Below are 25,898 nucleotides of genomic sequence, written 5' to 3'. Positions count from 1 at the left end.
CACTGTATATGTTAAAATTAATATAAACATGTAATGTGCATATATACAAAATATTATGCTGAAAATTTGTTATAGTTTGTTAAAATATTTGTGATTAAGATTTATTCATATTCTAAACAACAGTTAGTAATTTAATTCTTAACATGTAAAAATGGGTTTGCTTTATCAAATGTCATAAAACTCTGTCAAAAACTAGAATTTGAATTATATGTTATGAATACATATACATATGTACACATATAATATATATATTTATAATGATTTTTACTTTGTAAATTCTCATTATGATCAAATGAATCAAAATATAAAATTATAATAAACTCGTTTTTACTTTGGTGGCTCTGTTATATGAGAGGGAAAGTATGGCAATCAGCCAAAAAATGAGCCCCAAAGATTTTTACATTTTTGGACTTAGGGCACCTTGAAGTGTCAAGAAATGCAAAAAAATTTAGGGGTTTTTTCTATATTTATGGATGTTAGTGTGTGTTTGGTGCACAATTTTGTTCATCCTATTTGAAGCTTAATAACTCCTGTGCTTTTTTGTTGAAAATTTCTGCAATTTTGCAGGGAGGTTTGTGTATTAGGGAGATCAATGCTGTTAAATTTTAGTGGTTACATGTCGACAGGGTGGAGAGATAAAGGGAATGTGTGTCATGTCTGAAGTATGGTTGAACATAAATGATGATTTTACTCATCATCATCATTTACAATTTTTTTTATAAAACTCATTCCTATTCTCAAAATTAAGCTTTTTGCCATTTTATAATAATTGAAAATATGAAGTTTTTTAAAATATAATAGATGATGCCAAACACACAGTTTTAAATATTGCCAGGAAAGTTAAGCAACTCGTTGGAATTTTTTTCTAGACATAATGCACCATTCAAGATATAAAAATCATCATTAAATTAAAAATAAGTTTCCAATATCAAAAGAATTAAAAACTTTTATGAGGAAAATGATCAGAAACTCAGAAAAATTAGTTATTCTTATTAAAATTGAATGTGGTTTAACTAAATTGTTTTGCAAATGTAATTTCATTTAATTAACAACTTTTGCCAAATTTTTCTTTATATATACAGTATAATGTTAGTAATCTAAAATATTTGAGACTGGAACAGTGTCAAATTAAGGAGATTGCCTTATTGGAGATAAGATAAATTCAATGGTTTAACTCTTTTACTAGCATAAATAAGAATTTTTTTGTGCTTGCTATCTTTGTTAATGTTGCCTCTTCCAAGAATTTCTCTAGAAAAAAAATATTTGTTTATTTGCATGATATTAGTATCATACATTGTATTAATCAAAAACATATAAAATATCAAGAAAATATGAAAAGAGAGCAATCATATGCTATTGTATTTTAGAGTTGTCAAATCAATTGTCAATCCTTTTAAAATAATTTTCAATCGTTGTCTGCAATTTTGCCATACGAGTGCAATGCCATTGCTAATAATTAACATTGCCAAGATGATAGATTCCACTAAATTTAGTGAAAAATTGAAATAACTGTGGGAAATTTAGTAAAAGACACAGTACTTTTGCTAGAAAATTTCAGAGGATTGATTTTTATATTCACATGGTTTGCATTATAAGATACTATATCTTTTTTGAGCAGCCTAAGATGATGATGTCTAAAATCTTTAATATCATGCCCAAGCTTGAGTGTGTTCAAGCTCAAGTTGATGTCATGCACATTTAGCAGTAACTGGAGTTTGAATTAGTGGGAAGTTTGTAACTTGGCAACAGTGCCAGTAATATCCTAGAGTTGAGTAGTGTGCCTGTTCTTTTGACACTTTACATGTCAAATTAGCACATAACTAGGTTGCCAAGATTTTACTGCTGTGTGTGTGTGTGTGTGTGTGTGTGTGTGTGTGTGTGTGTGTATACATACACACACACACAGTCAACACCCCAAGGGGAAGTGGAAATGTGTCAAGTTATCCGATGTGTCGACTAAAGCAAAGTTGGAAAAAAACCACAAAACTACAATTAATAAAATACAGTAGTGCTTTATACAGTAACATAAACTTACAAAACACTGTGTTCTCCATTTACAATTATTCTGTAGATGATAAACTGAAAAATTCATTTAGTGTTGTTTGTTTTGAGCACTTAACTATTTCGACTTTCTTTTTCAACGAACATGAATGCCTTGAAAACATCATCTTTGCAATTGTCACTTGTTGGCAAGTAACGTCTAAGGATTCTTAATGCCTCTGGCATGAGAAAATGCAAAAATTGGATTCTGGTATGACGTTGATGTAGATTGTATATTTTCTTTTTGTTTATCTGTTATTATTTTATACATAAAAATACATAAAATGTTAAGGCATTTTTATTAATATGTATATATATATATATTAATAATATTAATATGTTGTTATATTATTACATATATTAATTATATATTAATAAATAAATTGACTCCCCCTCCTGAAAAAAATGAGTTTGCACCACACTTGTGGAGTGAATTCATTTTTTCAGGAGGGGGTGTCGACTTATTGCAATTCGACTGTATATGTAAAACTAAATGTTACCCTTATTTTTGTTGTTATTCAATGGTATTTTCCAACTATTAGTTAGATATATTTTCTGGATACCCCAATCACAAAATATTTTATTTTGGATTTTCTTAGCAAATGTTCATACAATTACAATTTAATTCACATAGCATATTTTTAAAACTCTTTTCTTATAATGAAATACTTTCTCTCTTGTAATTACATTACACTTGTTTGTTCTAAAGAAAATGAGACTGACTCTTGTAAATCTAATATGATCTTTCTTTATATGTATGAAACTGAGAAGAGAAGAAAATGCTTACTTAATAGTCTCCAACATTATTTCAGCACACTGTTGGATCATTCCATCCTGAATGTATATATTTAAACAAACAGTTTTATAAAGATTTTATTATTTGAAAACTAAACTCATAAATACATAACTTTATAACAAAGATACAAAATTACTGACTTACCAACTGGAAGAGAGTAGCAGTCGAAAGAACAGGCACCACTTCAGCAGGTTCTATTAACACTTCATCTTGATAAAGTGATCCAAAAACAATTTTTAATGCTAAAAAAAAAATTATCTATTTAATTCAATAATAATTATAAAATTACTATTTATCTGTTATATCAGTTTAGAAGTTAAATTTCACAATGAGTTTCTTTTATACTAATGTATAGTGAGTGACCAGATTTTTGGACCTTCAAAGTAAGAAACACTTAATGAGTCATGGATACTAAAATACCAAATAATCTTATGAAACTGTTATGCATTTTGACATTTATGTTGGCACATGATGTGATCATCATCACCTTATTCAAACTGTTACCTATTACACTAACGTATTTTAACAAACTTTACATTAACTGTTTAAAGATTGTTATTATAGCCTTGAGAGAAATATTTACTTTATATTGTCAAAAAGCCATATTTTCATTATAATGCTTTGAGTTTACAGGCCAAAATTGAAAAAGTTCTAAACCTTTTTTTATAATAATAAAAGTTCATTCAAAAATTATTTGTATTTTCTTATCACTATCTACATATTAAGTTGTATATAGGTTACATGAAATAAATATTGCCCAGTGTCACCTGCAGGTGACACCCCAATTTCCAAAAAACTAAGGAATATAAATTTTTTTTTATCAATTCATTATTGGGAGGAATCTTGACACCAAGGGTAACATTAACCACATTTTTTCCATTTTTCTTCATCAGTTTTGACATGGGAATTGATGGATTAAAAATGATTCAATATTGTCTGATTAAGAATATACAGGTGCTCACCTACTTACAAATTTTCACACTTAAAATTTGATCATACATCTAAAATTTAAATTTCACACGGATTTTGAAGTTTTAGTTCTCTTGCCACAGCGAGGTGGTATTAAAGTCAGTCTTCAACCAGTAATAAATAATAAATGTTTAATAAATAATTAATGTGGGTTTACTTCTATTGTATATTATCATTTTTCATTTTTGTGTGAATGCTGGTTACCAACTTCAATGCACCATGAGCTATGCATTGAAGTTGGTAACATTGCATTAATGGCATTTTTCTCTATTGTTTGCAATTTTTATAAACTTTTAAGATTAGTGCTTCAAAACATGCATCAAAAATGTAATAGTGAACTTAGCAGTGGAGATAAATGTATCAAGCTATTACCACAAAAATTAAACTGGACATTATAAAACTAAGTGCATTAGGTAAACAAAACTGCATTTGAAACTGCTAGTAAGCTGTAGTGAACAGGTAAGTAAATGAGCATAATGTATTCTGTTGAAGGACCAAACACTGGTAATTGGTAGTTATTGTGTGCACAAATGTACTCTTTAGGTTAGTTTTCAACTTACAGCAAAACTGCAGGAACCTGTTTGTAAGTAGAGGAGCACCTGTATTGCAACATTTCATTTCAAATAAAATGAGATTTTTCACATCACAAATGCAGAGGGTTCTGAAATTTTACAAAGATTGTATTCTAAATAAGTCAAATGTATTTTAAATTTTACATAATTCTAACAAAATTTTGCCATTAAACTAGTGGTAAATGCAATAGTTGTGTTCTGCAATGTAAATTTAACCCTACTAACACACAACAGATATGAATGACAGAAGACACTATAGTAATAATTTTAATAGATGACATTTAACAAGGATAAAATGAAAGCAATACAATTTGGTTAAGCTAAAATTAAGCACATATAACAAAAAATTTTTCTGAAAAAGGATTAAGTGTTGAAAGGTTTTGGAAGATGGTAAGGAAATTGATGCATAAACTGGGGGAAAAAATGAGTAGTTGAAAATGAAGGTGATTCAAACAGAAGAAAAGAGAGAACTATTAGATTTAATTTAGTTTAGTTCAATAGTTCTATGATTTTTTTTAAAAACTCTTTCTGCCCTGTGGGCACTAAGAGGGCCTCCATTAGCATGCCCGTTATGGGTCTGGCCAGGCTCACAATGGGGCAACTGGGTGATAAGGAATGGAGCCCGGCATATCTGGACAGACTTAATCATAGAACTATTTAGTCTGTTAAAGTTTTAGTTTGTTCATTGAAATATAGCTGTGAATTACACATAAAAATTGATTAAGAAAAATTTTATATCAACTCATCAAATGAATCTTCTCTGAAACCAGTAATCAAGAGAATAACTGAAGAATTTAACTATTCTTCATTGCGACAAATTTTCATATGAGTGGTATTGCCTGAATAATACGTTGCACGTAAATGTTACCATTAATGCCAAAGAACTGTGTGTGTAGTTTTGTGTTATATGTGTAGTTCTGAATCTTAGTATACATTATTCAAAATATATGTGATTTTTTTCATCATGTTAGTTTAAAACCATGTATTTCAAACATGCATAATTTGAAAAGCACTTGAAATATCAAATAACAAATGAACTAAAACAATAATTACTCAAATGAACAGCTTGATTTTTGTCATATTACATTATACCCCAATAAGAATCCAGTATTTAAAATTTATTTTGTATACTAGTACTTTCTATATATTAAGAGGACTTATTACACTGGAAATTATGGATGCAGATATTTAGTCTTACAGATCAAAAATGATGTTCTTTATTTAGTTCACCTGAACACATACACTTTAAACGTATGTTTCGGACTTGTTCGTCCCTCCTCAGCAGGCCTTTAAACGACACTTTCTATAATTAACAATAAAAACATTTCTTGGTACAATTACAACTAAAATTAGTTAAAAATTGTCGGAAAATGTTTGACAATTTTTAACTAATTTTAGTTGTAATTGTACCAAGAAATGTTTTTATTGTTAATTATAGAAAGTGTCGTTTAAAGGCCTGCTGAGGAGGGACGAACAAATCCGAAACATACGTTTAAAGTGTATGTGTTCAGGTGAACTAAATAAAGAACATCATTTTTGATCTGTAAGACTAAATATCTGCATCCATAATTTCCAGTGTAATAAGTCCTCTTAATATATAGAAAGTACTAGTATACAAAATAAATTTTAGATAGAGTTAAAAAAGGACACAAAGGCATAATAATTAAGAATCCAGTAGTTTGTCTGGATAATAAAATTAATTATCAAGTCATTTTTATATGTTATTATTGGAAGCAATGATTAACAACATGTAAATATTAAATAATTAGAGGCAAGAAGCTTATAACTGTAATATGTAAATATATTTGTATGCATATTGCAATCAACAACAGAAGATGTTAAGGTGCAGTGGTGGCCAAACCATAATCCCAGACTTCAAACATATTCAACACTATTTATAAATGATAGGAATAGGCCTAATTTTGATATATACAGAATGTAAAAAATATTTATTAATACAGAGTCATTGAATCCACTCCAACAGCATTATAATATATAAAACTTAGAGATAATGTAAATTATAATGTATTAAAATACATCAACTATGCCATTAATGAATACAAACCATTAGCTGTTACATTTGGATCCTCTATGCCAACAGTAATAATTCCTTCTTCTGCTTCTCTCCATGACCCACAAAACATGCTCGAAAAATAAGGTGACTAAAACAGATAAATTTATCTACTTTTCATCATAAATGCATTACAAAAATAATAAAATAACTTTATAATTTAAAATAAAAGTAATTTTAATTTTTCAATAAATAGATGATCTTTGAGTTACCTGACATAAATACACTTTGTGAAGTTTCCATTCTTGACTTAATGCTACAATTGTAATATCACTATTCTGACCTTGCAAAAATAATGTCTTGTATATGTATTGAGATGTACTCATCAACTTTCTCCTAAAATAAATCCAATAATTTTAATCAACATTGATATAAATTAACAAATTAAACAATAAAAATCATAAACTAATGTTAGAAAATGTTATGCAAATGTTTTCATTTTTTAATTACAAAACCTTATATTCATGTCTCAGCTTGTAAATGGATAAAGGAAAGATTTCTGAGAAAGGATATCTTCATTATAAGCTGTATTATTTGTATCAATATACAGGGTGTTTCAAAACTATATGTCAAAAATATAAAGGCAGGTAGTGGGGACCTAAATAAGCAGATTTCGTAAATGAATGAGAGTGCAGAAATGCAGTGTTGAAGTGCTAGCACGTAAAGCAGTATTAACAATGGATAAGTGAAAGGACAAGTAAAGACAAAGGAAAGCAACAATTTATTTATCAAGAAGTTTACAATAGCTGTTCAAAAGAGCAACCATCAACAGCAACACAAGATTCACAGCTGCAGCGCATGGATTGGCATACATCAGTAAAAACGTCAGGCATGTCACACACATTTCCAGCAGCAACAGACAATCAGGCAACCAGATTTCTTCAGATGTTATGGGACTATTGTACACCATGCTCTTAAAGTGATCCCAAAAGAAGAAATCCAAGCATGTCAAATCTGGGGAGCGCGGTGGCCAAGGAACAGGTACACCTGTCCTATCCAATGCTGGCCATAGACAGCGTCCAAGTGATTCCTGACGATCCTGCTGAAGTGAGCAGCCGCTCCATTTCCTTGCACAGCCCCATACATAAAATGCCTTTTGGGAATGATGATTCAAGCCAGCGAAGCGCTTTCATCCACCAAACTCAACAGCTCCCTCTCGCTGCATTTCCGCACCCACATTCATTTATGAAATCTGCTTATTTAGGTCCTCTCTACCTGCCTTTACATTTCTGACATATATGAGGGTAATCCCAAAAGTAAGGTCTCTTATTTTTTTTAAAAATACAAAGGAACCTTTATTTTCAATAATGTTCATATCATTTTAAAGGTTGAACATTTATCTATTTTTTTACATAATTGTCATTTTGGTCAATGCATTTTTGTAGGCGCTGTGGCAATTTTTGTATGCCCATGTCATACCAGCTCACAGACATCTTGCGGGACCTATCTTATGCACACCTTCCAATATTGCAACTTTTCCATTAAAATCCTATGAATGGTGCTTCAGGAAAACCCCAAGAACCAAAATGCAGAGATCATATAGAGTGATTCGCTGATCTTCACGCATAATTTGCTCAACCTTCTCGACTGTCTCATCAGAAATTGACGGTCTCCCGCTTTTTTCTTCGTTGCGAATTTCAGTACGACAGCTTTAAACTCCCTACAACACTTGAGGGCATTTTTGATATCTATGCACGACTCATCATACACTTCTGTCTATTGGTGATGAATTTCAATCGGTTTAACATGACATGGCAGCAAGCTGGATGACATGGGCATACAAAAATTGCCACAGCGCATACAAAAATGCATCAACCGAAATGACAATTATGTAGAAAAAAATAGATAAATGTTCAAGCTTTAAAATGATATGAACATTATTGAAAGTAAACATTTCTTTGTATTTTAAAAAAACAGGAGACCTTACTTTTGGGATAACCCTCATAGTTTTGAAACACCATGTATACTTTAAGCATATGGAACAGACTAAAATCTTAGTTTTCTGCAGAGAGCTTGTGAAATGAGAAATTCCTTACATAATAATGTTCTAACAAAGTATTGAATTTATTAAGAAATTTCTAAATTAAATTAAATTATTCTTTTAATTTAATTTTGGGAGCTTGTATTTACAAGCCCCAAATATTTTTAATATTAAGAAAGAAAAGGAAAAGTGAAAAAGCTTCATACTAACATAAACAAAAAAAGAAATCCAATGCTCTACTTTTATGCTATTTAAAGATTTAAATGTGGTCACTTCCTAGAAGTATTTTCCTTTTTTCTATATTAATTACAGATACAAGCTAGTTTATAAACTATATGCACTAGAAATTATATATATATAGCTATAGATTATTCATCTATCTTTAGATGACATGAATAAATTTTGTTTATCTCCTTTATAAACAACTTTAGAATAAAGATTCTTGTTCTTTTCTTCATTAAAAGACTAAAAATACTGAAAATTAATACTTTTATATTTTTAATACTTATTGAATAGAAAGTCTTTTACAAGAACAATTAACTTATTTGTCTGTCAAGTACAAAAAAATATTAAGAGCTTGAAGATGGTTATGAATCAATCTTACTTTTCTGGGTTAATGTTACCTATGGTTCCAAGATGGCGGCTCATCTGATTCTAGCAAGGAAACAGTGGGGAAGCACCATAGGTAACATTAACCCTTTTCTGAGATTAATTTGCCCTTAATGCCACTTTTATGTGAAGACAATTTATAGGATTTTAATAAATATGTTGAAGAAAATCCTCCTCTCTCTCAACAATTCATGTAAATCTCTATAAAAACACACAGGACAAAATTAAGTATTTAATATTTTCAACTATACTTATATATTTCATTTATAATTTTCATGATTTTTCCATTTATATATAGTATGCTGCCAAAAAAAATCCTCCTCCTTTTCCATTAAAAGAGAGCTGAAAATGAGATTACTATACACTTTTCCTATTGTGTTAAACATTACGTTAAACAACAAATTCCTCTTCCCTACAAAAAATAAAGGTAGAGCATATTTGTTAGTGGAATGAGATATTTAGCAGTATTACTTATATGCTTATGTAACAATGCTTTTTAATCCAAAAAATATGAAATAAGTTAACAATAGTTGAAATATAAAACAGATCACATGTCATATGTCTTCTTACGCATAAAAACAACTTGCCAAAACTAGATGACAAATTATAAAATGTTAGGGGTATAAAATGCAAACCTTTATCACAGTGGTAAAAAAATAAAACCATTCTGCTAATAATTGCTGTGTACTACTACTGTAACTTTAGCAAGACCCACCGCAAATATTTCCAACTAAAGTAAACTTATATAACACACAGATTAATATAATAAACATTCAATATGATATAAATGAATGTTACACTATATTGTTTTCAACAGCTGATGTACAGTACTGACCATATATCACTTATGCAAATAATGTGTATGCACGGCCTACTACATTTTCTACCATCTTACAGTGTACTGTATGTAACAATACTACCATGATATTTTGCTGTATCAACTACTGTATTATTTTTTATTGGAAGTGCTTGTTTCAGTTTAAATGTGTTTACTGGTAGACCATTGCATACAACGGATTTCTAAGATAACTTGTTTAAGATTTTTAGTGATTGCATGATGTTCTAGCTAGATCCTGTTTTCCATATCATATTTTGTATATAATATACAACAAGGTGTCCCATGTAAAAATGGCCCACTCACTGAAACACTTGTTAAAAACTTTAGCATTGTTTAAGAATACAGAAACTGCTGAAAGTGGTGTTCTTGTGTATCAAGATAAATTTGCTTTAAAAACAAACTATAGCTACTACTAAGTTTAACCAACCAATGTCTCTAATAATGGGCAAAATTTAACAACACTAATGTAATTAATGGGCTTCAGGTATGGAGTATTAAAAGTGGAAAGTATTCCAGTTTAGTAGTTCATACCATAAATATGGAATAAAATATGTCTGTCCATTACCAATTTACATAAAACTTTTTCTATTAATGAAATGTACATTTCTACAGCATTCATGCTTAAATTGAAATTTTTATAAAAACAATTGGCTAAATTTAAAATACTTCTTGAATTTCAATTCACTTAGGTAAGAAAATAAATTTCTCTTAATGTTATAATCCAGCTTAAAATTGATGGATTTTTATCTCTTCTCCCATCTCATCATTCAATACTGTCTTCATTTGAATGTAAGATGCACATTTTCAGATTTTAGTATCTCTGAAAATAGGGTGAGCCTTAATTTGATGTAATACATCATACTTAGTGTCCTCCAGTGCCAGGCATCTTATTTCTCAGTCACTTATTATTTGGAATCATTTTAATGTTTTTATTAGATCAATATTTGTAATAGTAAATATTTTTAAGATATCAACTTAGTTCATAAGTTAGTACACTTAGAACCTCCATCATACATGTGGCCTGTTGTTAAGAACATTAAATGGCACATATACATGTATAAAAAATTAATAAGATTATTCTGTAAAACATTTTAAAGTTTATCTGATAAAAAGTAATGCCAGAAGTTATCTGGTACATTTATATGTGAACATATCAGATATGGATAAGGCTTGTTATATTTTTAAATTAATAATTATAAAAATTGCTGTTATATGATCAAAATAATTAAAAGAATACTTTAAAAAGATTATACAACTTAACATGACTTTAGCAAAAAATTTATCACAAATCATTTGTTTACAATTTTAAATAAATCTTAATAATGAATATATGAATCATACAAACTAAGATTATCATATTTACAATTTTATCAACATCTATTCTTTCCACTAAATGAATGCTATAATTCCTAGTAAGCAATGAACAATTGCTTCAAAAATAAATCATCAATAACTATACTAAATTAAAAATTAATAAGTAAGCCATTAAAACTTACATGTTCATGCTTTATATCTGAGTATTATCATCAGATCATTGTTCTGTACTATTTACAGAATGATGATCTGATGAGTCAAAAAAGTATACATGATTTAGAATAAAAAGTGTAAATCACCATAAATACAAATCAGTAAAAAATATCTAAAAAATGTTTTTTGTTTGCTTTGCGTTTGTTTTGTGTTCTGGTAGGTTGATAGTTCATTGTTTTTCTAATCGGTGTTAGAGCCACGACTACAGACTACCTTTTGGGAGGTCCTCTGTAGTTGTGGCTCTAACACCGATTAGAAAAACAATGAACTATCAACCTACCGTATCTAAAAAATGATTCAAATGTATAACTGAGTAAAATATAATTATTATAAATTAGGTTTCCATCATTTGTGTTTATCTCAAGTGAAATTGCATTACCATAGTAAAAGTGCAGCTCTGAATGAGGCAGTTAGGACCTTATCATAGCTGTAAACCATACCCATGGGAGTAAAAAAAGTCAAAGAAACCGATGGTCCACATATGGTCCCTTTGTGAGATGGCATTCCCAAAATCAGTTGAGTGGCTGCTTGTTAAACATGATTCTGCATCCTGAAAGTAGTTGATGCAATGGTGTTTCTCATGTTTTATGAGCTTTTAGCCATCTCTAGTAAAATGGAAAACAGTTGGTTTTTAGCATCATTTGAGTTTCAAATTTTTTCATTTTTAAATTTTATCCATATGTGAGGATCAAAATTCCAGACATACCACCCCCAAAATCTGCCTATCTCTCAAAAGATTAAATGTAGACTCTTGGTTCCTTTGACTTTTTTACTCTTGTGGGCATGGTCTACAGATCTAATAAGGTCTCAACTGCTTCATTTGTACCAGTGTCATCATTGTATTTATTCAAGTTGTCAATAAAATAAATTTGTACACTAATTTTATTCTATTTGTATAATGATTTAATTAATAATTTTAACAATGTATTAAGTAACTAAAAGCAAATTTTCCACTTGACTGTTAACAAAATAATTATAAGAAGTGTCACATTCCAAACTGTAATTTTATTCTGGCAATCACATTACCAGATAGCATTACTCATAATGTGAATCAACATTTAAAACATATATTATTTTGGAATTCAATTTACTGATCTATAACTCTATATTGAAGTTCATTTTGTTGCTTCTATTAAATATCACATCCATATAATATTTAATTAATTATTCTATATAACAGCAAAACAGGTACACATGCAGCTTTGAATGAAGCAGATAGGATCTTATCTGAGCTGTAGACTTTGCTCACAAGAGTAAAAATAGCAAAGAAACTGAACAGCCTATCAGGAATTTTGAAAACCCTCAAAAATAGGGTAAAATTTAAAAGTAAATAACATCTAGAATCATGCTAAAATGCAATTATTTTTCACTTTACTGAGGCAGCTAAAGCTCATAAAACACAAAACACCACTGAACTGACTACTTCCAGGGCACAATTAAAGTTGCACTGCCTGCTCTATTGCATGTTTATAGACTGATTTCAAGGGCTATATGAGGCTGTCCATAAATGATGTCCATATTGAAAGGGAGGGATGGGATTACAGAAACTTAGACAAACTGGCACAAGAGAGGGAGAGTAAAAATTTCAAGAAAAATGCAGACAATTTATGGACAGTGAATGGTCACATGTAGTCCATTAGTTCCTTTGACTTTTTTCACTCCTTTTGGCAGGGTCTACAGCTTTAATAAGGTCCCAACTGTCTCATTCAGTGCCGAAATTTTACCCAAAATCTCTACTGTAATACATATAGACATACTGCATACAAATAGTATAACATCATTCACTTGAATAAATATACATTACAATTTTATAGTTATTTAAATTTTGAATTCTTTTAATATTAATCTTTAAACTATATTCTAAATTAATGACACATTGCAAGAAACAAACAAAGGTACAAAACTGAAAATTAACAACAGAAGCTATTTCATTTTATTTTATGCATTCAATTTATTATGATAAGGAAATTTTATACTGAGCAGTAACAAAATTTAATTTAAACATCAGAAAAATCATATGACTAATGTCATAGATGATACTGCCATAAAAATAAATAATCAATGAGAAACTGACACATTTATTAATCCATTACATAAACTTCTAGGTGAATGCCCTTTCCATTTATGTAATCAACCAGAAACCAGAAGCGAAAAAGGAGGCCAAAAACATCACCAGTGTGGAAAGTGTAGTAAAACTCAATATGAACTTATGACACAGTTTTCTTTCCTCATTCCCATATTTGTGAGAGTGAAAACAAATTAACTGAAAAAAACTGGGTAAATTTTAAGAAATTACTAATCATGTTTCATTTTCTAAATTATAAATTTGAATTGTATTTCACACAAGAATTTTTGAATCTAACCATTCAAGTAGAATTTATTGTTTGATTGTTTATTTGATACTGTATGGTAGTTTGCACTCGGCCAATACCAAATGTGCCTATTTTAGAGATGATGGGGTTACAAGAGGATACACTTCTGTGGTAATTTTGATACACACGCAAGTACTTATGCTGTGCGAATTTTATCACTTATAACACATGATTTTTTCCTGGGAAAGATCATTTTTATAAACAAAAATGAACCTCTGTCTGTAGCTTCAGTGATGATGGGGAAAGTAAAAAAGGACTGGAGGGGTAATCAGTGGATTTAATAATCAGTCATGTATATTTTTCAGTCTTGGGATTTGATATTCAAGTTTCAAGCAAGTTTAACTGAACCCCAAAACAAGGTTAAAAAAAATCAGTAAAGTTTTGATACAGAGTACAGGTGGACATTCAAAAATCCAGCATGGATTTTAGAATGCATTTTCAAATTTACCTCATTGGCACACCACTATTTTTGGAGGCACCTAACTAAAATTACATAGAACTGTTTTTAGTTGATGAACATTAAAATTTTATTTGCTTTTCATTTAGTGTTTAATTTTCTCTCTTTAAAGGATTATACAGGTATTCATTTTCTCTTAAATATATACAGCATATATAACTATAAAAAATCTGGCATTCCTCAGGTCTGGAGGTTGCCGGATTTTTGAACATCAATCCATCCAGTCACCTTATCTCCCTGAAAAGGCAGTTAGTATTGACCAGCAAAATCTCTCAACACGTAAACTACATAGGCATTGTTCTAATTTAAAGTAATTTAGCTAATTAATATCATTATAAAGCAGCTAAAACTGTGTAAACTTCATTCATTAAATATTTTTCACAGCAAATACTAGAATGTACTTTATTGCAAATCACAGAATCAACTTATACATCGATTCCAATTCAAAATTATTACTGGATCCAAAAAAAGTACTTTATCCATAGATAGAACCATTTTGAATTCCTTTAGGCAATTGTTCTTAGAACATGTGTTTGTATCCATATAAGTAGCTTCTATTAATCATCAATAGCTTAAATTTAAAACAAAACAAATCTATTAAAACATCCGATAACGTATCAGGGAAGTTTTCTTGCTTTCGGAGCGTATTTTTAGCAGAATTTATCGATTCAAGGCCACTCGACCCATAGAGAAGTTTGTTTATCAACACACGCGAAGATTAAATGCATGCTTGACAGTTACGTCATTTTGCTAGGCCTAAATTAAGGTACGTCACCTTTTCGGAGTACGCATAAAATCGTCGTTATCTTCCGAATCGGAGCATTTTTCGCAATCGTCCACTTTTCTTTTCCTGTAAATTTGCCCGTAATAAGGCAAAATGGAACCGAAGACGTTGCCCATCTTAAATAACTTCTATACATAAATTGTCGTTGGACGATAAACGCGTATACGCAGTCTCCATATTGAATATAGGGGGAAAACCTAATGACGTAACGGAAAAAACGGATATTTTTTTTTAATTTAAAATTACTTTCCTTTTTTATAACGTAAAAGTTCTAATTTAAATTTTAAAGTAATTATTTTTTTCCATAATTTTGTTTTATTAATTAATCAACTCGATCGTTTTAGATCAAAGTTAGGGATGAAACAGCTTCTTCCCTCACTTTGTCACGTGATGTATTTAGGGAAATCGTTTTTTTTAATTAATTCTTTTAACAGCAGAAATAAAATTTATCGCTTTGTTTTGTGTAAAACATATTACTTTCGTGTTTAATTCTATAACAAACGAATGCGAGATATTTTAAATATTTTTAATTTTTGACACTAGAGTGCTTACTTAATCTACATAACTTGGCCTTTCCGGGAAAGACAATTGGTATTTACAATTGATTAATTTTTGTATAATATTTATTGGCATTTTATAGTTAAGTTATTTTGCCAAATCTTGGAAATTATTTTAATAAGAGCATTTCTGGTAATACATATATATTTGTATGTTATCAGAAGTTTGAAATATATATCAAATAACGGTTTACGAACGGCCCTGTTTACGAACAAAATTTTGAAAGGGGTTCCAGAGCAAATAATATTTGCTCCGGTTGCTATACAATAACTTGGTTTCCGAACAATTTACTCGGCAGATTTTTTTTTTTTTTTTTAACTCTTTTCGCCCTGTGGGCACTAAGAGGGCCTCTTTTAGTAGGCCCATTATGGGTTCGGCCAGGCCCACAATGGGGCGACCGGGTGGTGAGGGACGGGGCCCGACATATCCGAACGGACCACCCCCGAAAAATTCCTGGGGATTATTCGACCCGTTCGGATTCGATCCCGGGTCCCCCAGAGCGGTAGGCTGCCACCTTTACCGCTCGGCCATCCGGCCAAACTCGGCAGATTTGGCCACCGTTGGTGAACTTCAAATGCGTTCGTTAATGGCGCTCCACTACGGGAGTGCGCTGCTGTTTGTAGACATTTAGGAACGACGGTGGGAGAAAGATGGCGACGCCCGTATTATAAATAGTGTCATGATGGATGGATCTATGATTTTAAAATATGCGTTTTTACGGACAAAAGAAGGGTCCTAATTGTAAAATTTAACGATAAAATAGATTATTTCGCCGACTGAGCATTCAAAGTTGCACAACGAAATTCGAAGAAGACATTTACATCACCGTGTGCACTAACTCGCGCTTTCACAACTTCTAAATTTTCATTCATACAACCACAATGGACCCCGAAACGAAATTATCTGTGCCATGTTGTAGGACGCCATGTTGCTTTCCACTGTAAACTACTATTACAACAAGCTGCAGTTTTTGCAGTGGCGTGCCGTCATTAGAAGCGGTGGAAGCGCGCTTCCCTTGTATTTTCTAAAATATAAATTTTCATATTTTCACGTACTTTGAATTAATTAAAATTAATATTTTATTATAACTGCATTATGTATCTTATTAAAAAATTTTATACTACATGTGAAAAAAAACGATAAGATTGCTATTGTATATTCGAATATCAGTGGCGGAATGAAAGCGCTGGAATGTCGAAACAGGTCAGCTTCCAAGTAGCCAGATTATAAACATTGGCGCATGCGCTTTACAGAGCACCAACCTCACACGCACGTCACTGGATGTTACACGCGTATGACGCTTCCAATGCTTCTATCCAGGACCGATTCTGGGCTGTTAGCTGCCTGCCTGCTAGATATTCGGCCGCCCTCGCCCCATTATGCGAATCATGAGTAGACTAGATTTATAACTTAACCCAACCGATAGGAGTTTACTGGCATGTTTTTATGATAATTCTGTATAGTTGACAGGAGTTAAAAAAAAAAATCCATTAAAATATTTGATATATTTATCCTGTGTTTATTCTGCTTTCCCATCTTATATTACTTACGTATTTCAATGTTAAACCGGTGATATTACGATTTAGTATGATCCCATCTGTAAGGGGAATGCAGAAAAAACGTGTACAATTCTTATATTATTGTTGATTGTCTACTTGGACTTTACTTATTAATAGGACTTTATACTGGTGTTTAAAGATTGGCACAGTAATGAGAGTTAGTTCAGGAAAGAACAAAATTTCTTTATTATATCACCTGTGTAGTAATAATTTCTGTACACATATTATACGTGTTTCAGGCTAGCATGTCCCTCATCAGCAGTATTATATACCAAACGCTAAAAAGTAACAATAACAAAACAAATATGTTACTGTGTAACTTAAAATGTCTTAGCAATAAAATACAATTTTAAAACTTACTGTAAATACATATTCCAAACCCGGGTATAACTGGATATTTCTCGTTTTACAATTAAACATTTCACTGTATAATTAAAATTAAATAAACAAAGTAAATAAAGACTGTAAATTATTAAAATCTAAATATACATTTACAATATATGTACAATTCTTGTATAATGTTTAAAAACCAAATTTAATGAATGAGACGCACGAGGTACAAAAAAAGCTCTAGAATTTATTTTCCTTAAATTTACGATTTATGTATCTGTTGTCATAAAAATTTCTTTCCACTTTTTTCCCAAGACTACAAATATTCAAGCACAAAGTAACCGGTTTCAACTTATTTCTACTTTAAGAAGTAGTTAAATAATTAAGCGATTAGGGAATTAGGGACATAAATAAAACTCTGATGAAAGAGCCGAAAGTTTACTTAAACAGAAGCTTAACCGAACCAATCTCTTGCCGAGTACAGTGGGGTTTGATCTCTTCGTAATATTAGACGTAATAAAGACAGAAATTTTCCAGTTCAATGAGAGTGACCGAAAAGTTGTAAATTTTGGAAATTGTAAGTTCGCCGACCTTTAGGGGGGAATCGTTAATCCCGCGACAGGATGGTCTAGGGTCGTTCGCGTGTGGGTGTGAGGGAGGATGACACAGACAATAAGTGTCTCACAAAGAAACCCGTTTATTTAAATATAAAACAACTCACACTATGCACAGATCGTTACAAAGATGAACGTTCGAACGTTTTTGTGCCGATGTGTTTCCTATCGTCGCTCGATAGAAGGACCCGGGGCAGCGGCAGGTGCAGCGACTCGTCGGTTGGCGTCGGCGGACCTTTCGATGGACACCTTGGAACACCTCTTGTCTCCCTTGAAACCTCTCGGAAAAGTCTCTTGTCCTTCCAATTCGGCGATTACTTCAATCTCTCTTTTTCGTATTGTTCATGTTGATTGGCTCCACGTCCTTCCTTTCTCTCTTCTCGATTGGTCCCTCGCTTGTTTCCAAGCGAAAAACGACCCCTGTTCGAGTCACGAGAAAGAACCACCTCGACAAATCTACTTGACACCCTCCGTTTACTCAGGTTGGAAAGAATTGATGGAACTTTGAAACTTGCGCTCATATTTTCCCTATTGTTGTCTAGTCTGAGAGATTTTTGAAATTTAATGCTTTGATGAGATGTTCCTTTTCATAATTAACTTTTCCCTTTTTCAAATATTAATTGATCTAAATTTCGTATACGAGCGACTTATCAAAGGTCCATCTATACTGGAGGACATTCGTCTACAATCATTACTCATTACAATTATTGCGTTTTATTTTACATTAGGCTCTTTTTGCCTTTCAACATCTTTCTCCTTTTTTTCATGCGTCGCAGTTTCAAATGACTAACGCGTCTAATACGATCTTTGATCGGTTTTTGTCCCTTTTAACAATGGACGATTTTCTACATTCGTTTTAACAATTTTCTAATATAAATAATTAATGTTAACCCGTTTTTGGGACTTCACAAAATTTCCGTGAACACTTGGTCCTAAAACGAATTAGTTAGAGAACGAACGACGGGCAATCTGTTAAGTTTAACATATTTAGATTATTTCAGCTATGGTGAGAAATGTTTAAAATTTACAACAACCCTGTCGCGTCCTTTGAGGTATACTAGTGATGCGACAAAAGAGGCATTTGACATTGACCGGTATCGGCACCCTCGGGATTTGGCACGCACACGCCTACCTGGACCGTCTCTGATTCCATTCATTAGCCACTCGTAGGGATCTATTTCACTAAGTGAATTGTTTTAAGATTTAAAAAGTAAAGAATATTTTGTTATTTTTATGTATGTTTCTTTAGAAAGTTATATTTAATTATAAGTTTCTTTAAAAGTATATTCATACAATTGAAAAATTTTTTTGTACTAGGTATGTATATTCATCACACATTTTGTTTTATCAAGTAAGCTTTTTTTTATAATTTTAATTTTAGCCCTTATATCGTGGCTAGTGATTAAAAAATTTATTTTAAAAAAGTTTTGGCTCAAGACCGTATAATGAAAAAGAAAACATTATTAAAAGAGAAAGACCAATGCCTAAATTAAATATAAATATGTCAACAAAAAGAATTTTGACATTTTGACGATAAAATTTATGACGAATGACGATTCGTTCGTAAAATTGAAGCAATTTCGAAATCAAAGCGGAATAGAATTTAACATTAGTAGACAACATAAAATAAATATTGAAAATTATAACAAGATAATTACGATTAATAGATATATCTAAATTAATAGATGTTATATGTTTTTTCTCAAAGCGAGAATTGGCATTTAGAGGACATAGGGAATTTATTGAATCTAATAACGGAGGTAATCATATCGAACTTTCTTATTTATTAAGTACGTCAGATAATCTATTAAAAATACATTTAAAGAAGTATACGGTTTTTACTGGCTTATCGAACAAACGAATACGAACGGGCCCTGACGCGCAATTAATTGATTGCCCCTGTAAAGCGGCTTCTTACAGAAACACAGCTTCCCTATTGTCATATGTCACGGCACGCCACTGAGTTTTTGTCCCTCCGAACACGCGCACTCCGACCGGAATATAGGAACACGTTTTATAAACGGAATGCCGCTCGCGCAGAGTTACGCGGAGGAATAAAAGAACGTACTCTTCCTGTATTTTCTGTGTTAAAGAAAGTCGACGGCCCGACCAATCAACGACAGGACTACCGATTTAATAACATTTGTTAAGTTTATTTATTCGTCATATAAATTCAGATAACGTTACAACAATCACTTCAAAATTTTTCTTTATTTTTATTGTAAACGAGTAGGAAATAGGTAAATAAATCGTTTAAAATCGCAAATATACCAAAATAAAATAAACCAAAAAGAAAAAAGAAAAAAAACACTTAATTAATTAAAATAAATACAAATGTTCTACTTGTAAGAACTCTTGCCAATATTCAGTTTAAAATATTCATTTTTTAAAACTTCTATTTTATTTAATAATTCAGCTTTAACTTTGACTTCGTTGTGCAACAAAGTGTAGATCATATTCTTTTCGGTCAATAACCCCTTAGTATAAATAAATATTCTTAGATATTTAATTACATTTATATATAAAAATAAAGATGATTAAAATTACAAACATTTAATTGATTTGTTTTAATTGTAATTAAACGATAGACTTCATTAAAATTTCTTAATATCTTCAGTTTTTCTTCTCTACCTGTTAGCAAATGGTAAAATTCGTCTTGAATTACTTCATTTTCAGACATTTTAAAATTTTGTGCCATTTTTTTCATTTGTATCTGGTGTCTATATTCTAAAAGACGTTTATTCACTTCTTCCAATTCATGTTTACGTTCATTCATTTCCTATGGTAAAGAAAGTAAAAATAATTAAAGAGAATTATGTGAAGAAAATTTGAAATTTCTTATAGGAATATTCATTTATATTAAACTTGTGTTGTGAAAAAATAAGCTTTAGTTATTGATTTAGCGGATTGTTGAGTAGTTAAGGTGGAAACTCGGAATCGCTCTGGAAACTCGGAATCGAATCCAGACGCATTCGGGATCGAAAACCCTAGGAATTTTTCGTGGAGTGGTTCGACCGGGTCGGGCCCCATTTTTCATGCCAAGTCGCCCCATTATAGGCCTGGCTAAACCCTTATTAGGCTTGCTAAAAATGGGACTCTTTTATTGCCCACAGGGTAGAGTTTAAAAAAAAAAAATGTAAAAGCAAGATTCCTTAATAATTTAAGTAACGTCTTTTAAAGGTTAAAAAAAACCGTTATAACCAGAGACAAAGCAAAATAAATGGAAAAATTTGACAAAATCTGCGGGCTAATTATCCAGTAACTGCGGAAATTTCAAGAAAAATCATTAAAATTTCCAGTAAAATAAGCTTATTTCACATGGGTTTGAGATAAAAAAAAAACTATTTTTTATTGCATACAAGTAAAGCGAAAGTGAAACTTCAGTTCTATGGTTTTTAACTATAGACTCGCGATTATCTAGTTTAATATGGCGCATGGCCAAACCAGATAAGGAAAAACAGGAATCATGCGGAGATTGAAGACAGGGCATTTCCCGCGCAGCCAAGCACGTCAATGTGTTCCATATGCAGAGCCATGAAAAGGCAGTTGCAGAGTGGACAGAGGCAGAGTGCACCGAGATGTTGGGGTGCTAAAATTCAAAACTTGTTACACGGACAAACTAATACTGTTACACACAAGTATGATGAACTATAATATGCATTATATTAATAAAAAGTGTTTTTTTATGATTTTAAATTTACAGCAGACTATTCAAAGGCACCATATTTAAGTTTGCCCGGGTACCAAATGCTCTATCCCTGTCCGTATGTAGTTTATTTTTAAGCTGTAAGTTTTCCAGTACTTGTGATAATTTTTTAACAAAATTTTCATGGAAAGTAAGCAGATAAGATGTCTGCAATTACCATGACGCATTTCTGCATAATAAGCGTATGCTTTATGAAAACGTTTATAATCTCATTTTTACACATTATTATTTAATAATGCTGTACCGTAGTAAAAGGTACAAATTAATTATAAAAAATCCAGCAGCGAGTTGCGTAACTTTCCAGGCGAAAAAAACACTAAGACATATTAACACAAAATGAAAATTTTCTGTGGTGCCATCTGTTATGAGTTTTTGCCTGACCAACGGACTGGCCTCATGGAGTTTTATTCCATTTATTCACCTAACAGAGACCAGGGGAGATTGGGCTTTATTTAACAGATTGCCCAACAGATTTCTCCTTGGCAGGGAAAAGCAACGCAGCACTTGTACCATTTGCATTGCTTATCCTATCAATAGAATTAACTTATGGTTCCAATATGATAAGAATAATTGATACGATACCATCGATTACTGTCACTAATGATCCTAATAACATTGTAGTGATATCTGAATTTACTCCCCTGATTTATGCTTATTATTTATGAGGGGTCAAGGAATCGGAGGGAGGAGTTTGGGAGAAGGAGATTGGGAAAAGGATCGATTAAGAAAGACAGAAAAAAGGAGGAGCAGGAAGTAAAAAGGTGGAGAAAGAAACTGCTGGACGAAGACCGAGAAATAGGAAGATTCCGTTTAGAGGATGGGATTGAGCTTCCATATGCATGTACTGTACAGTACTGTACCATAAGTCGATTAAAGATTATTGTTCTATTATATTGGTGTGGTCAACGAACCTACGGGGGAATCCACGGTGACATATGAATTCTTACAAACATTTAATAACTTAAAATACCCGAATTATCTTCCATTGATATGTATTCTTAAGATTAATAAGATTATCTTCTAATGAATCCAAATATGATCGTTCCTCTTCCATCGTGATGTAATCATCTTTTAAATGCCTCATGGGTTCTTTCTCGGATTCTTTATTTACATGTAAAACCTCGACTCCATAAGAAGCCTGTTTCAGTTCCAATCTTAACCAAGTAACATCTTCCTTGGCTTTGTATATTTCTCTTTTGGTATATTCTAAAACTTTACATTCTTCGTTCGCTTGGTCTTTTAACTTTAGCAATAACTTTTGTAAACGTGATAATTTCGTTCTCAGTTTTTCCGTTGTTTTACTTTCCTGGAAAATTTTTAAATTTAAATAATTTAATGTGATTTAAAATATACTTAAAAAAAGAAGACTTACCTGAGCAAGGCTCTTCTTCGCTAAAGATATTTCTTTATCTTTATCTCTCACTTTTCTTTCAAGATCATTTATGTCATGTAACAAAAATCCATATTTCTTGTTTAATTCTTTTTCTTGTTTAGTTTGCATCTCTATTTCTTTCATTTTTTTGCTCATTTCATTGCATTGTTTGTCGTATAACAATTTTCTACGATTCTTTTCGTTCGTGCAAATGACCAGCTGCTGCTTCAACAAGTTTCTTTCGTTTGTCATTGATTGTATCTTACCTTGTAAATGGTGTACTGTCTCCTGAAATACAATAATCAATAATTTCTTTTAAAAATTTTAATTACAAATAAAATATAGTCTGTATGGTCGTAAAGTATCTTATAACTTAACCAATTAATGGCTATTTATGGAGCACGGGAAGCGAGGATAGTATACTTCAGTATGTTCATGTTAATTACGTAATAAATGTTAAAGTCATACATAAATTGCATGCGTGATTCGTTAAAGCGAAGTATTATTTCCTATGGGTTTATGGTATCTCTTAATTGTTAGCAGCCATACATTTCAATAACTCAAAAATAAGGCAATTGAGAGGAGGGAAGCTGGAATTTTTCTCTAGATTAGAAGAAATGTTAGGGGCCCCGTAATGATTCCTACTCTTATAAAATTAACATTATTTTTATTAACAGAAAATAAAATATTTAAGACTGCTTTGTATTAATAAAGAAACATTCTACGTATTTCATTTATTCAAAAAACAAAACGCTAAAGAGATCCTCTAAGAAGCGAAAGGGACACGGCTAATCTCTCGTTGTCCTTGCTCGAAAGTACACGATTGAGGGAGTGAAGAATGACTCCAAATTTAGGAAAATCCGAATTAAATTCGAGAAAAGATTCCTCACTAAGAGAAGACATAAAAGTGTCTCCTTTTAATGAGAAATCTTTTATCCAAGAAAAAGAATACATTTCCTTAGTGACAGAAGACCTACAAGAGACGAGTGGATAAAACCATTGAACACTGGTAGTTGTCGTGGGTTATTTCCGGTTTCCTTTACGTGCCTAACACCTGAATAGGAGACAGTATCCCATAGAAAATCCTTCCGGAAACTACCACCCTTGGCAGATCGTTCAATCCTGTTGTGAAAGACGTATCTTCACATTTCGATCCGGAGGAATCTATGCTGGAATTCAATAAGGAGATACTTCTGCGTCTCCTCGTCGAATTTTATGAATCTCGAAATCCGTGGAATTCAAATATTAATTAATCTTAGTGAGGGATCCCTTTCCAAACTCGTCAGTTTTCGGAATCATCCGAAAGATAATTTCAGAAAAGATGGACTTTTGCGGAATTTCATTAGACGTACTGTATAGTACATGAATCAAACATCAGAAATCAAACGTCCATATTGAATGGGAATGTAAAAATAAGAAATAAATAAAAAAACAAATGTATTCTTACTCGATTGTTTTGATAATTTGCTATGATTGAATTTCGGGATTGAGAAACTTTAATCTGTTGTTCTTGCAACTTCATAAAATGATGCCTTTTCAATTCTTTGACATTTTTACTATTTTTCAATTTATTTGACATACTTGCGGCTTCGTTTTTGGCATTTTGTAACTTTAAAATAATAAAATTTTATAAAACATATAATTTTATAACCAGTGCGTTTTAAGTGATTTTATTATAAATGTAGCAAATAAGTGCAATAAGTGTAGTGAGGGATAACGCTGGATGGACGAAGCCATTAAGACTTGGGCCTACTGGCTGATTACATTACAATTCTGGGGGACCCGGAATCGAATCCGGCCTCTTCTTTGTGGGCTTGACTAAACTCATCGCATATTAATAAGGCTCTGTTAAAAAGTACCCTGGTAAGTGTAGCGTAGTAAATATTACATTGAAAGTATTATGATTACAGTATCATAGGTAAGTATTTATAGTATTTGACAGCATACAGCTATGGGGGCTAGCAGGGGCGGATTTAGTTTTTTTGGGGTCTAGGGCTTTATTGAAGTCCAATGGGGCCCCATTTTTTGTTAATACAAATAATACTTTAAAAATTTATAATAATTATTCAATTTTTGTGCGCCTTTGACATTTGTTAATAGTGGGTTAATAGGCTTAAAAAGGGCACCCACCTATAGCCCCCGGCTTATCGCACACTTGGAGCCCAGGGCTTAAACCCTATTATTACCTATGTAGATCCGCTCCTAGGGACCAGGATATCTTCATCTCAGAATATTTTTCGGGAAATATCCAGGAATTTTTAGGGGTTGTCTCTCCTGATATGTCGGACTCTGTTTCTCACAATTCGGCCGCCCCATTGTGGCCCAGTCGTACCCATGACAGCCTTCCTAAAAAATGTCATGTTGAACGGAAGGAGTTCAAAATAGCATAGCATTTGACGACCGGATGGTAAAGTGTCAGATTACAATTCTGGGAGCCCAGAGAATTTTCATGGATGATTCGGGAATATCGGGCCGATATTCCCGTGACGAACGGTCGCTTCCATAGTAGACCTGACCAAAATCACAATGGTAAAAAGCCCCTTTAGTGCCCACAGGGTGGAAAGTCAAAAATAAAATACAAGGTATAGTATTAATTAATTGTAACTATAATTATACCGAATTTAACAGTATCATATATTCTCTATTGAGCATGATTGTATTTATTTTTGATTTCTTCAATTGTTTTTGAAAAGTATCCTTTTGTAATCTTTCTCTTTTTAAACTGTTTTGAAGCGCCTCTTCT

General features: G+C 31.6%; 2 protein-coding genes across 2 annotated transcripts in view; both read right to left on the bottom strand.

Annotated features, from left to right (window-relative positions):
• Window positions 1-15,205, bottom strand: part of gcl (germ cell-less) — a 30,109-nt gene extending 14,904 nt beyond the window's left edge. The window contains exons 1-5 of the mRNA XM_067264584.1: window positions 15,008-15,205; window positions 6,661-6,784; window positions 6,443-6,539; window positions 2,981-3,078; window positions 2,828-2,874 (exon numbers count right to left, since the gene is read on the bottom strand). Coding sequence (XP_067120685.1) covers window positions 2,828-2,874; window positions 2,981-3,078; window positions 6,443-6,539; window positions 6,661-6,784; window positions 15,008-15,132 — 491 coding nt within the window. The 5' untranslated portion in view covers window positions 15,133-15,205. The remainder of the gene's footprint in view (window positions 1-2,827; window positions 2,875-2,980; window positions 3,079-6,442; window positions 6,540-6,660; window positions 6,785-15,007) is intronic.
• Window positions 15,206-20,197: 4,992 nt separating this feature from the next.
• Window positions 20,198-25,898, bottom strand: LOC136970194 (putative leucine-rich repeat-containing protein DDB_G0290503). The gene is made up of 7 exons (XM_067264616.1): window positions 25,772-25,898; window positions 24,603-24,764; window positions 23,156-23,443; window positions 22,754-23,089; window positions 20,629-20,856; window positions 20,447-20,554; window positions 20,198-20,298 (listed from the first exon to the last, which is right to left on the bottom strand). The coding sequence occupies exons 1-7, from the start codon at window positions 25,805-25,807 to the stop codon at window positions 20,275-20,277; spliced, it is 1,182 nt and encodes a 393-aa protein (XP_067120717.1). The 5' UTR covers window positions 25,808-25,898; the 3' UTR covers window positions 20,198-20,274.

Source organism: Centruroides vittatus, unplaced genomic scaffold, assembly GCF_030686945.1.
Source record: "Centruroides vittatus isolate TY-2023 unplaced genomic scaffold, ASM3068694v2 contig_19, whole genome shotgun sequence".
Lineage (NCBI taxonomy): Eukaryota > Metazoa > Arthropoda > Arachnida > Scorpiones > Buthidae > Centruroides > Centruroides vittatus.
This window is presented reverse-complemented; position numbering and strand designations above follow the sequence as displayed.

Excerpts from the sequence above, each read along its gene's own strand:
- LOC136970194 (XM_067264616.1), bottom strand. The coding sequence starts at position 25,807 with ATGCTCAATAGAGAATATATGATACTGTTAAATTCG. Across the intron at positions 20,857-22,753 it reads ATCAATGGAAGATAATTCGG|GAAATGAATGAACGTAAACA; the intron begins GTATTTTAAGTT and ends TCTTTACCATAG. Across the intron at positions 20,555-20,628 it reads TTAAAACAAATCAATTAAAT|GGGTTATTGACCGAAAAGAA; the intron begins GTTTGTAATTTT and ends ATTTATACTAAG.